Source organism: Mauremys reevesii, linkage group 7 (genome assembly GCF_016161935.1).
Source record: "Mauremys reevesii isolate NIE-2019 linkage group 7, ASM1616193v1, whole genome shotgun sequence".
Taxonomy (NCBI): Eukaryota; Metazoa; Chordata; order Testudines; family Geoemydidae; genus Mauremys; species Mauremys reevesii.
In genome coordinates this window covers 112,047,874-112,062,563 of record NC_052629.1, presented here as the reverse complement: position 1 = coordinate 112,062,563, position 14,690 = coordinate 112,047,874, and the positions used below count along the sequence as shown (strand labels likewise).

At 39.3% G+C, this 14,690-nt stretch overlaps 1 protein-coding gene across 7 annotated transcripts in view; it reads right to left on the bottom strand.

Moving 5' to 3' along the window:
- Positions 1-14,690, bottom strand: part of CRBN (cereblon) — a 41,156-nt gene that overhangs the window by 15,248 nt on the left and 11,218 nt on the right. For all 7 annotated transcript variants that reach the window (XM_039482997.1, XM_039482998.1, XM_039483001.1 and 4 more), the window contains exon 5: positions 8,548-8,710. In XM_039482997.1, coding sequence (XP_039338931.1) covers positions 8,548-8,710 — 163 coding nt within the window. The remainder of the gene's footprint in view (positions 1-8,547; positions 8,711-14,690) is intronic.

Genomic DNA, 14,690 nt, shown 5'->3' with positions numbered 1-14,690 from the left:
ATGATCCCCTCCATCAATTGGGGGTGGGGGTGGGGAAACTGACTGACCACACAGGGTAAACAATCAAATTATTATAACCAAATGCTGCCAAATGCACATGCAAACTAAAAAAAATTGAGAACAATGGGCCAGATAATTAGCTGGTGTATACTGTCCTCCTGACTTAAAGAATTAGCAATGGTAAGTGATACTTGTAAAAACCACAGGTAAAAGCACTCACATAGACGTTTGGTTTTTTAAGTTGCCGGTGTTCGCAGATGACAAGTTAAACACACACAAAAATCTGTGGACAAGCCAGAAACAGAATCCAGATTGCCCGAGTCTCAGCCCTGTAGTAGTCTTGTAAGTAGATTCAAAGAGTGCTTCCTCATAGTAAAACAGTTGTTGAGTAAGGACATTTCATATTAAATAAAAAACTGTGGTCAAGTCATGAGTCCATTGCTATCTAAACACTAACTGAAAGGTAAAAATATTTTTATGTGGCAATCGTCAGTGCTAAACATTTTCAAGACTGCTTACCAAATATCAATGCTTATTCCCAATCTATTGGAAGCCATTTAAACAACATAGGCACTTATTGTTTCAATTTAGATATATTAAGTACGGCATAAAAATACTTATACCATACAGTGTTCTGTAAAGGACAATTCAGGTTCAAATGGAGTGGAATGGGAAAGATGTGTCAAAAGAAGATGAGGAAAACTTAAAAGCACTGGGAATGTATTCACTGAAGGTATAATGAGTAACATTACTTAAGTGCCTTTTTAAAAATCAAATAATTGCATTATTGATACCATGATTGTGGTATAAGACCCTAAAAATAGAAATAGAACAGATTTTACTCTACTTAATAGACTGCATATACACACACACACACACACACACACACACGGAAGCAGTTTGAGATGTAGAACGAATCATAACCACAATGATTACATTAAATTCTATGGTCAAGAGTGACCGGTGTTAGCTGAATTGTTCTCAAATGTGAAAACAAGTAACATGATCCATTGATTTCTGCTCTAAAGAAATGGCACTACAACATACAGAGTGGATTCAGAGAAGCAGCATCAAAGGGAAAAGGCTCAGCAACATCACCTCTCAATGTTCAACCTGTCCAACAGTAACACAGTTTTTCAGTTGTTCAAAAAACAAATCAAATCGAATGCTCGTTTCAAAGTATTAACAAAAGAATGAGAGAGATTAAGAATATTAGCAATAATGAGGAAGACACAGGCTACTTCCTGGGAATTAATGATTCTCTAGGAAGGCTGATGCCCCAACACAAAACAAGGACATCTATTATGACTGATTTCTGCAGTGAAAATACTTTGGTCATTACATACTTAGAGACCTTTTACTGAGATACTGAACTCAAGTACACAAGACTGGCATTTTATTTTATTTCTTTATTTAAAGAAACTAGTGTGGGTGTCTTAACAGTTGCACCTACCGCAATAGTCTAGCTAAAAATCTGTCAGCATTTAATTATAAGCCCTTATTTTCAGGGATATTACTGGGTCAAATAATCTTCCTTCAGAAATCTTGGCATGTGAAGGTACCAACCCAAAAATTCCTTGTTCGTTTTTATTCTAATAATTTGAAAACTTTATATTGTTCACTGACATATGAGAAATGAATACGGTGGGTCTCTGTCCATTAGCAAATGGACAGAGGTTTACTCTCCAAAAAACAAACACAACACCCAGTCCTAACTGAGACCTTTGGACTCGTCTACACTAGAAAGTTCCGTCGGCGTAAGCCACTTTGTGTCTACCTAGCTCTGCAAGTCTACATTTCAAATTTGTCCTCCATTAACACAGGGGTCGGCAACCTTTCAGAAGTGCTGTGCCGAGTCTTCATTTATTCACTGTAATTTAAGGTTTTGCGTGCCAGTTAATACATTTTAACTTTTTTAGAAGGCCTGTTGCTATAAGTCTATAATATATAACTAAACTATTGTTGTTTGTGAAGTAAATAAGGTTTTTAAAATGTTTAAGAAGCTTCATTTAAAATTAAAGTAAAATGCAGAGCCCCCGGACCGGTGACCAGGACCTGGGCAGTGTGAGTGCCACTGAAAATCAGGTCACGTGCCGCCTTTGGCACGTGTGCCATAGGTTGCCTACCCCTGCATTAACATATGCTCTCCATTAAGCCAACACAGTAACACCACCTCCCTGAGCAGTGTTGAGCCATGGTCAATGTACTGAGGTCGATGCAGCATCAGTGTAGATACTGTGTTACCTATGTTGACCCTAACAGTCCTTCCAGCAGCTGTCCCACAAACCCAGACACTAACCACTCTGGTTACAACTGTGAACTGCACTGCCCAGGGGTCATGAATCATAGAATATCAGGGTTGGAAGGGACCTCAGGAGGTCATCTAGTCCAACCCCCTGCTCAAAGCAGGACCAATCCCCAATTAAATTATCCCAGCCAGGGCTTTGTCAAAGTGGATTCTACCACCTCCCTAGGTAAGCCATTCCAGTGCCGAAGAACAGTAGCCAACACCCCCTTTAAAACCACATGAATTTTTGAAATGCCTTTTCCTGATTGTCCATCGTGGCGAGCAAACCTAGCAGCTATGTTGTTCGGTGCAACTGCCCAGATGACCACGTCAGCTACATGTTCCAGATGTGCTCCAGCTTGGAGTAGACAGGACATATTGGCCTCCTGGGCAAAGAGGCTGTGCAAGCACAGCTATATAACATGGACATCTACAAGCAGATTGCAGGTAGATGCAGGAGAAAGAGTACAACTGAGATCAGTACAGTGCTGCATGAAAAACAAAGGAACTGCGTCAGGCATACCAGAAGAGGCCTACAGTCAATCCAGTGCTGAGCTACAGACCTGCCGCTTTTACAAAGAGCTGTAGGCCATATTGGCGGAGACCCCACCACCACCCCACACACTGCTGTGGATACCTTTTAGGAACCCAAATCACAGGCCCCAGACATGAACAGCAAGAATGGGAGGAGGGAGTCGAGCTATACCACAAGCCAGGACTTGTTTGAGATTCCACCGGTGTCCAGTCTCTAACATACTCTGAACAGCACTGGAACAAGATAGTTCAAGGTCAATTAAAAACTCATTGTCCTAACACTCCATTGGCGAGAGCTCAAGTCTGGATGACAGACTTGATCATCTTTTAGAGTCAGCAAATCTGGAACAAGAGGTAGTCTCTCGCAGATCCCTGCTGAAAAGCACAGAAGGTCTGTGAACCATTGCTGTCTGGGCCATGTGGGTGCAATTAAAATGACTTTGCCTTGCCCTGTTTTTTTTTTAAACTTTGAATCCAGCATATTAGGTTTATAGGAGAAAATGCACAGAAGAGACACTGGCTCCAGGACACAAGGAATTCATCCAAAATGTGTCTCACTGCTTTCAAACAAAGCTTTTGACATTTTGCATTCTATTTGGTTGTAAAGAGGTGACGGTGTCCCCAGCGTGTGGAGATTTCCTGTATCACTGATGTTTTCAGTAACCACTCATGGGTATCTACTGGGATTTGCTTAGCTGGTCCATCAGATTCTTGTTCTTCCCTGATAGATGCATAACTAGAGAGTCTATACAAGAGAATGCACCATTCCCACAAAGCCATTGCTTCCCTGCAAAGATGAGTAGAATGGAAACGCCCTTCTTCTTTATATAAAGCATTGCAGTGATGCTTCCATAATTACATGGACAACTTTATGCTGGAGATGAATAAAGAATGCTCGTAATGTCCAATGAATGGCTCTGAGCTTTAGAAGGTATATATGTAACTCTGTCTAAGGGGAATGGCAACATCCCCACACTGTGAACCTGCTGCAGTGAACACCCCATTTTATGTTACATGCATCTGTAGCACTTGTTATAAATGGAACAGGAAGACTGAACAATAAGGCTGTTGCAAGGTTGAGTTCACCAATCTAAAGATACTGTATTAGCACTTTCTTTAGAATGGAAAGCATTTGATTCACTATGTATGTACCTTGTCTGTAACTGTTTGACAGCCAATATTGTAAAGTACTAATACTGAGATGTACGTATGACACTGGCAGGCCAGATGCTAGTTCTTGCTCAGGCTGCAGGCATTAGCTAAGAACTGACAGCCTCGCAGCTGGGGACCAGACCAGGTCACCAATGTGTTAGTTTTGCTCTTATAAGACCGTACAGTAGAACCTCAGAGTTACAAACTGACTGGTCAACCAAACACCTCATTTGGAACTGGACATACATTATCAGGCAGCAGCAGACACACACACACAGCAAATACAGTACAGTACTGTGTTAAACGTAAACTACTAAAAAGAATAAAGGAAAAATTAAAAAAAGATTTGACAAGGTAAGGAAACTGTTTCTGTGCTTGTTTCATTTAAATTAAAATAGTTATAAGCAGCATTTTTCTTCTGCATAATACAGCTTTGAAACTTTACTAAGTCAATGTTCAGTTGTAAACTTTTGAAAGGACCACCACAATGTTTTCTTCAGAGTTACGAACAACCTCCATTCCTGAGGTGTCATAACTCTGAGGTTCTTACCGTATATTAAATTCATTTATATATTATCTATTCTCCCAAATTCTTTATGGTGCATTTGACTAGTAAGGCCAGAGTACTAGTCCATAACATGTGAGTGACCTATGATTGAGTATTAGACTATAAGAGATCCAACTCTGTGGGAAAACAGATGTCCAGGAAAGATTTCCACTACATGCATATGACGAAGTGGGTATTCAGCATGAAAGCTCATGCTCCAATACGTCTGTTAGTTTCTAAGGTGCCACAGGATTCTTTGCTGCTTTGTCCAGGAAAGAGACACCCTCAAACTACCAAAAGAGTCTACAGAGGTATAGGAAGCTCTGTTTGGTAAGGAACAATTATTATTGCAGATGTTTTCTGCAATGATGAAATGGGGATCCATTAAAAGATATCTTGGGGAATTGCCAGTTGTCAGGAATAGCGACTTGGTTAGAATTCCCTTTTTGCTTATCAAACCTGTAGCCTACAAATACCATAAAGGAAATTCCATAATTAATGAGGTAAACAAAAACATTAAAACAACATATGGCAAAAATCAATCATGGGAAAATATTTTTCCATCCATAAAAGGGGTTTCTTTGTTTCGTACCCCATTAAAAAAGATAGACATATTATAAGAATTAGGTAGGGAAATTAAACCTGCCATCATCACACCAGTTACACAGGGGAGAGACACAAAGGCCAGCTCTAACTTACACCAAAGGTGGTAATATATCTTTTCTTTCTGGATGGTGTTGAACTAATCTCTGATTAAATCTTTGATTAAATAATTCCATTTGAGCTTGTTATTTGACAGTCTCAAATGGTTATTAAATTCAAACATGCAGCAACAGCACAGACTGATTGGATTAGCAGAGTGATTGCATTAGCTACTGTAATTTGAGCTCTTGCATTACTAGCTTGAGCATCAGAATCATTGAGCTTTAACTCACTTCCCTGATAGGCCAGCTAAGGTTGAGTTTAAAACACCTCTTAATTTAAGGGAGAGATTTTTGTATGTGGACAGGAATTAGAGTTAGGGACAAGGCTTGAGTCATAACCAGAGCTAACTGTGCTGTGAAGACAGACCCTTAGGTTCTTTTGAAACGTTTACATTGTAGATTATCCCAATTTCAGCCACTGGCACAGCTGCAATAGTGCAACTCCACGGCATAGGGAAGGAGAGAGGATTTGCACCAGTGGAGCATACTCTGGGGAAATGAATGAAATTGAAGTTAAATTCCCATTAGTCATGACCAACACCTTATTAAAGTACAATAGCAGTTTCTCCTCTTCTCTTTTTTTAAAAAAGTGAATTCAATTCTAAAAGCTAAGTTACAGCAGCATAAAGCTGCATCTTTAAAAAGGAGAGAAGGAAATAAAATAGTTAAGATTCTCATAGAAACACCAATTCATATATATTATGCCTTCTTTCACTTGTTATTAGAACTTACAGACAGAGCATATGCAACACAGGCAAATAAAGGTTTCTGTGTGAACCTTATGCTTTGCATCTCCTGACTTTTAAATATGTAACCTTAATGTTGCATTAAATCAAATTAATTTTCTGAATTTAAATTTCAAAATATGTAACCAAAAATTATATACTAGCTCTTCTGAAAATGAAATATTTGTATTGAACTTATGCCAAGAACAATGAAGTAGCATTAGAAGTATATAGAGTTTGTCCAAAACAAATACCGGTAGGTTAAATATAAATACTGTAGTTCTCTGGTAGACATAACTTACTTCGGTGCCTAATAACCTGTCCAGTAAGCAGAAATACTTTGTATATAATTTCAGACGTGGGTATCATATTGAGAATATATGAAGAGAGATGTAATTACAACACGAATGTGCTAAAAATGGGCTATATTTCCGCTTCTTAGGGTTAACTACCAACTTCTCAGGTGGGAGAATTGAGATGCAAGGAATTTTAGGAGCACTACACACCTGATTTCTTTTGATTCCTGCAGAGGTTTGGTCTTCAGAAAGGCTGGATTTGCATTTTCTGTTGATGAGTTACTTTCTGCAGGTGATGAACTCTGGCCATAAAGCACCTTTTTTCACTGCAAAAGTGTGGGGCAACCTGATTAACATATGCAGGGAGGGAGGGAGGGACTTGCAATCAGCTACGCCCTGCCTTCTTTCTGATTCTTTTCAATAACGAGGGTGAAACAGGATTATATTTAAGCAAAAAGGCATTAAGCAAATATCAGTTTGGGATATTCAGGATTCTTCAGAATGTGTTATTCAGAAAGGGACATATTATTTGTATTGGATTAACACTTAGGGGCCTCTGATCTTAAAACATGACGCTGTCAATTTATTAAAAAAGACCAAGTAACTTCTATTTCTTGTATTATATTGTCAGCCTGTTCATTAACCTCATTTATAAAATTTCCTTTACAGTATTTAGTAGAAGGCAGTAAAATGCATCCAGCCTATGAGATTGTCGTCTATGGTCTAGGATCACCACTCCTAACATGAGAGGAAAAAACTATGTATTTAAATACAAGAAGTTGCTTCCCTGTGGATAACTACAGGAATACAGTGTCACCCGTGGATTACCTCTCACCCACATATCAAATGCCTGGAAGGAGATTAGACCACTTGCAGATGCTCCTCATGCTCTTCCACTGGTGCAAGTTCTCAGTGCTCCCACAGATCAATAAAGCCACAAAAAGAAGCCACCTCTGCCCTTCAGCTGAATTTACCCAGCCACAGAGAAAAGACAGGAAATGACGGCACTCTAAAATTTTTCACTACAAATCAGCTACCACATCCCTCTTCGCTCCTACAGCCAAACCAAAGCCACAGCAGCAGCACCAAGACAGGAGCAGAAGCAGTAATAGCAGCACTGATGGCCAATAGTTTTCAAGTCAAAGCTAAGCCCAGGGCATGTCAGGAAGAAACCCTTCTATTTGCCCACAAAGAACAACATATCCACTTGCTGACCCTATCCCCAGCTCTCAGTATTCTACAAACCTCACTAATCAGCATAAGATTAGTGAGGTTCAATTATGTACATGATAAAGAAGTCTAGTTTAGAAAAAACAAACCAGGTACACTTACAGAAGCGGCTAACGCAGAACATTAACATAAGCAAACTAGTAAATGTTTATGTCATGTGGGACTGTTTCTAAAGCTTTACTAAAATCAAGATACATCACAGGTACTGCTCCCCCCGCATCCAGTAGGCCAGTAATCCTGTCAAAGAAGGAAACTAGGTTGGTTTGACATGATTTTTCTTGACAAATCCATGCTGGCTATTTTGTTTAGGTGCTTACAATTTGTTTCAGTATTGAAGTTAGGCTGACTGGTCTATAATTCACCTGAAGTACTAGAAGTTGGGATGATAATGAAAGAGGAAAGAAACTGATGGATGACCAGAACTAACATGAGGGGGAAAAAAAAAATCTTAGTGAGAGGAACTAGAAATCAAGCCCTTTGATGCATAATGAGAATTAAATCTATCACCACAATCTCCTAACACTGACCATCCCAATAGATAGAATGCGTTTGTAAATGTGTCTTGAGAGCCTGGGATTCTTAGCTTAGCTTTTTTTTTATGTTTAAGTGCCACCACAAACATTAACAGATTTCATGTGGACTTAGCCACATAAGATATGTAAATAAAAAGGCACTCTTATGCCTAAATAAGAGTGTCCACATGGGGAGTTATGCCAGTATAATTATAGCAGAATAACTGTAATAGTACAGTTCTGCTGGTGAATTTCCCCATGTAGGCAATCCTTATACCGTCCCAGCAATTTAGCAAGATATACACATACAACATTACTTCCCCCAAAGAAATGACATGGTATTTAAAATATGACTTAATTAATCTAATACAAAATGTGTATCTGCCCACTCTTGTCCATTGCTAAACAACCCACACAGCCTGCAGCAAAAGCAGAAGGCTGACATATAGGGTCCTAGTTTGTGCACTTTTCTTTAAAGACGCACAGATAGAACATATTGATTTTTGAAATGCCATAAAAAAAAACAACACAAAAAATACACCCCACAATTAGCTTCTGACCTTTTGATATTTCTGCCACCATTGATGTATATGTTGGTCCTGCCATGCTGTAGGTTTGGAAGAAGGAAATATGTGGCATCTATTGAGAGACTCCAGCTGTACTGCTGACATAGTCGAAGGCAGCACTCGCTCAGGAAGGATTTGTACTTTAGCCTGCTGGATTCTGATAAAGAAAAAATATATATACATAAAAAATTTAGAAGAGCAACAGTTTAGATTCCAACGCCTATGTAAATATGTGCAGAAGAACAAACCGTAATGCAGCACTGTAAAACTTCAAACATGAAGCCATTTCATTAGATTTTTAAAGTTACTTAAGTCTCACTTGTATAAACTGAATTACTGTTGTGACTATATAGCATAGAATGTATGTATTTGAAAGCAAACAGAACACATCTTTGCTAAATTCAAAAGGTGTGGTCCACTGAAATTTGTTCCAGTTAATAAACAAACCACCAGAAGCACTTTTAGGTGCTGAGTGTATCCCACATTTTCAAAACAACATACTGAATAAAGTATCACTGTTTAAGAACAGTTAGATTTCTTAATCTCCATTTTTTTTTCTTTAAACTTAATGAATATTCTGTTATCACATATTTTTATGCAGGAATGTGGAAACTTCTACCTAAAACTTTCAGCATGGTTACTTTCTTCCTTTCTGAGTTAGCTTCCTTTATCATGAGATACAAAATAAGTGTCATCAACATTTTTAAGAGCATAGGATATGTATCAGAATTGTGATCAGAACTGAAGTCAGGTTGGAAGTAGAGTCACAGCAGAACAGTCTATCACCTCAGCATTATATTTTTAGATTTTTGTCTCCTCAAGTTATTTTTGGTATTAAAGTAACAGTCAGCTAATACATACCAAACTCTCGGAAAGGAAGTTTAGCTGAAAAGCAGTTTGCATTCTTTAAGCCCTAAATCTTATGTGATTAGCTAGAATTCAAAATCAGCAGAAATAGGATACAGACAGTAATCATATTTTAATACTCCACTTATACATCAGGTCACCTACTCCCCAAAAAGGCCAATGTACTTTAAAAAAAACCAACAACCTCCCCCCCACCACCACCTACCAGGAATACTGTTTATTAGGAAAGTATTTTATAAGTTCTGTTCTCTTAACAGTATAATAAATCTGTGACGTTGCAGTCTACATGGTTTTACAAAAATATGCTAATGAGTGAATATAATGTAACTGGAATATGCTTCATGCAAAAGCTCTCTTGTAAGGTATCATTACAAAGCTTATTATCTACTGAGTGTGATCATCCTATCTGTATAAATGTACCACTCTTGTAGCTGAAACTAGAAATATGAAATATAACACTGAGGGCCTATTGTAATTATGCAAAGTGTGGGCCATTAATGGTGGTTTGGAATCTTGATGACTCCTATTAACCAGGACAATTGTCTGCAGATGGCTGTGCTTTACCTGTAAGGGCTTGGCTACACTTGAGAGTTGCAGCGCTGGTCGTTTACAGCGCTGGTCATCCAGCTGTGTAGGAACAGCGCTGGTGTGTGGCCACACTCACAGCTACCAGCGCTGGTGTGTGGCCACATTTGCAGCATTTGCAGCGCTGTTGGGAGTGATGCATTATGGGCAGCTATCCCAGTGTTCAAGTGGCAGCAACGTGCTTTTCAAAAGAGGGGGGTGGGGTGGGGCGTAGTGTGACGGGAGCGGGGGAGAGAGAGAGAGAGTGGATTTTTGAGCCAACACTGTGTGTTAGCTTCCTGCCTTGAAAAATCAGAAAATGTTCCCGATCCCTTACCCTTAACTCTTAACTGCAAACAGCCTGCATCCAACCGACTCCCTCTCTCCCCTCTGCCCCCGCTGTTTCTGTCAAGCAAACACTCACCCCCTGCCTGCCTCATTCACAGGGGTTATCTCATTTGTGATTGTTCACAGTCAGGTACAGATTGATCACAGCAAACAGGAGGTGTTTGATAAGCAGCTCCCGGAGCACCGGAGCTCCGAGTTCACAACAAAACAAAGAGAGGCTGCATAACAAAACAAAGAGAGTAATTTAGTTAAAACCATTCTGGGATATCTGCTAATACCCTGGAGGCCAATAACAGCGCTGGTGTGTGTCCACACTTGATGAGCAGCGCTGCACTCGCTACACCCCAAGCAGACCAGGTGTTCAGCCAGCACTGCAGCCAGGGAGTTGCAGCGCTGGATGTGCCTTGCAGGTGTGGACAGTTACTAATTGCAGCGCTGGAAAGCCTCCACCAGCGCTGCAACTTTCAAGTGTAGCCAAGCCCTGAGTCTTCCTATATACCTGTGTGCTGGCAAGTGGGCAATGAAGTCTTGCAGTGACATGTGATCATGGCACCTGAACTGGAATCCATCTTTAACCTGGTGTCTTTCCATTGTGAAGGAGGGGGTGAGAACCCAGAGAGGGACAAAGGATTCCCACCTTATGCAAAAGATACATAAAGGGACAGAACAAAGAGAGGAGGAGCCATCATGAAGAATTCCCTAGTTACCACCTGAGCTGGAACAAGAGCTGTACCAGGGGAAAGAATTGTGCCCAGGCCTGGAAAGTGTCCAGTCTGAGGAAAAAACTTACTGAAGCATCTTTGAGGATGAGATTATCGGTATTCAGTTTGATTAGACATAGATTTGCACGTTTTATTTTATTTTGCTTGATTTACTTTGTTCTGTCTATTACTAATTGGAACCATTTAAATCCTACTTTCTGTATTTAATAAAATCACTCTTTACTTATTACTTAACTCAGAGTATGTATTAATACCCATGGGAGCAAACAACTGTGCATCTCTATCAGTGTTATAGAGGGTGAACGATTTATGAGTTTACCCTGAATGAGCTTTATACAGGGTGAAATGGATTTATTTAGGTTTAGACCCCATTGGGAGTTGGGCATCTAGGTGTTAAAGACAGGAACACTTCTGTTAGGTGCCTTCAGTGAAGCCTGCAGCTTTGGGGCAAGTAATTCAGAACCTGGGTCTTTGTTGGAGCAGACGGTGTGTCTGGCTCAGCAAGACAGGGCCCTGAGCTGGCAGGGAAAGCAGGGGTAGAAGTAGTCTGGGCACAAGAGGTGGAAGCTCCCAGGTGGTTTTCGTGATTCAACCCATCACAGCATCAAGAATGCTAAAATACTAAAATGAATTTGTCAGCTTAAAAGTGTGATTCCACATGTTTCAACTCAACAAGAAAAGCATGAGACTTAGATTTCTGCTTCTTTTTTCTGGTATATTTAATGTGTACTTTCCCATTGCATATTTTTAGTAGTAACTGTTGCCTTGACTACAAATGCTGATCATATTCTAAAGTGATATTTTAATATTTACTGAAGATAAATAATAGGATGAAAGTGAGCAATAAAAAAAAAGAATGGCACCCTTTAGTTTTTGATAGTCACTTTATGTGACTTAAAGAATAGAAAGGTTTAAAAAGGTTCAAGAGAAATATACTTAGGTAACCTTTGATTTTTAACTGTGGTTCAAAGGTCACTCTAGGGAAGTTTAATACAGCACACTGGAGATATTAACTATGTATTTGTTGTACAAGGTGTAAGTGCAGGGAATAGTTTCAAATATAAGAATGCCTCCCCAACTATGCAACAAAACTGAACATGTGTTGGAGACTATATTACAAGATCTGAAGCACTACAATAAATTTAATCTTTAAAAAGTTAAACAATATCTTGTTTGTAGATAATTTTTAGACTCTATCTTGAGTTAGTTCTAAAAACCTAAAAACCAAATTCCTTAAGGTTTCACATATTCTTGATTCATATTTTGCTGTGGGATAATAAACTTTCTAAATCACGTGTAGAATGTAATTGCCATAGTAAAATATTCTAGCAGCAGAACACAACAGCTGTATCTTTGCCACCTTCAGATAGTCAATTTTCATAACAGATGTGATTGCTACTGTGGTTAACTGTGTACTGCCATCTTGTGTTCAAACAACAACTTTCTTGTTTCAAAATTCAAATGATCAGTGACAGATAAGCAAAAAATTAGAGGGTTAGGAAGAGCAGAGCAGTACTGGCCTTTGTAAATGGCAACAAATTATTTAATCTTTTACTTAAGGTTACTGTAAAGTAACAGAATGATTAGTTAATCAGATTGCTCAATTAGCTGATATTCTAATGCCTCTTTTTAAAAAGAATGTTGCTGTGCTGAGCAATGAATGCAAACATTTACTTTGTTCCTTTGAAGTGGGTGGACAGGAAATCTCATTTCTAAATGTAAATTTAGAAATGAAAATATTATTTGTATTTTGGTACCACCCATAGTCATCAGTAGGGACAGTGCAGCACTCTGTACAAATATATAGAAAAATACAGTCTCTAACCCAGAGTGGTTACATTTTAAATAAAGACAAGATCCAACAAGGTGTAGAACATAACTGGAGACATAGGTGCTGGAACTAGGGGTGACGCTTGAAGTGGTTTCCACTGTATACAGGGTTCACAGTTTGGTTCAATGGCTCTGAGCACCCCCACTATACCAATTGTTCCTGCACTCCTGATAGGAGAAGGAGAAAGTGGAATACATGCGTGACAGTACCGGGAATACAAGGTTGCATATATTCTCAACTGAGTGCACAATTTAGAAGTGTCTAATTTTTTTTTTTTAAATAAGCAGACAAGAGGTCTTAATGAATCACCTACAGGCCACCAATCTAGCCAATATCATTATATAGTTAACCACAGGCATCATAATAGAGAACAGAGAACTTCCTTGCAAATTGATTAGGGAATAGTGTTTAATGCATAATGGGCAGCATGGAAGAAGGTGAGAAGTGATTATGGGAGAAATGACAAGCTGGTAAAAGAGGCTGACATCATTGGTGGAGTGAAGGAGATGAATCACAAAGCAGTGAGATAAGATAAGAAATTGATTACATTATGGGAAAGCTAAACTGTGAACTGGTAAAGTAAAGGAACAAAAGTTAGTGTTTAATACAGAGGAGAAGGAGGCGCCAATGGAGTAATTTCACACTGAATGCCCAGAAACAACACTCTGATGCAGAGGGGATCAGGGTGGGTTGTGAAATACAGGTCTCCATCACATCTCGAAGAACCAGTTACAACAAATACCCATTTCTTCAAGTAGATGCAGCTGTGTATTCCACTTAGGTGACACAAGCAGAAGTGCAGTGTCCCCCAGCTGCAGCAGGCGGTGCTCAGAGTCTACCTAAACTCAGACTGCAGGACCTCACTACCAAAGCTTGCATCCACTGTGGAATATGAGGTTATGGGGTAATGGTTTGAGAAAGAATGTATCAATGACCACATAGCACCCTTGCATATTTCCAATATGGAAATGTCACTGAGGAACGCTATGGACATTGCTTGAGTCCTCACAGAACAAGCTTGCACCCGCTGAGCAGACGTATGCCATCTTGATGCAGGATGTTATCCATTTGGAGACAGTCTGTGAAGAGACTGCTTGAACCCTCATGTGGTCTGCATATGACACAAACAAATGATGCAAAGCACAAAATTGTTTTAGTCCTGTCCAGATAAAAGGCTAAACATTGCCTGACATCTAAGGTATGGAGATACTGCTCCTCTGGAGCTGAACGCAATTTAGAACAAAAAAAACCCCACAGGTAAATATACTGGCTAGCTCAAATGAAACAGAATGAAGGTTGCCTGTGCAATTTTATTTTTTCTTATGAGTATGTGATACACAGTCTTTAATTACATGATCACATACTACTTTTCCCACAGGACTTCTGCCTAATTCAGTGCACAGGATGGATGTGCTTACTTATTGAGCAGCTATTCAACATTTTAATTTCTCCTTACTGTTCAACAAATAGCCCCAGGCCTTATTTATTGCACACTTATTCCTCCCTGCTCTGAAGACAGAATTAACTTCCTCATTGGCTTTTCTATGGTGCTCATCATTATAGTGTCAAAGTGCTTCATAAACATTAATGAATCTATTTCCTCAATACCTGTGTGAGATGACGGCATAGCATCATCAACATTTTACAGATGGAGAAACTGAGACACAGAGATTAAGGTCAACAGTATCCACTAATTTTTGGGTGCCCCATTTGAGATGCTGAGGACCTGATTTCCCTTTCCCCCCGAGCATTTACTATTATATGGCACTTCATATGTTCAAAGCATAGCCCCCATTGACATCAGT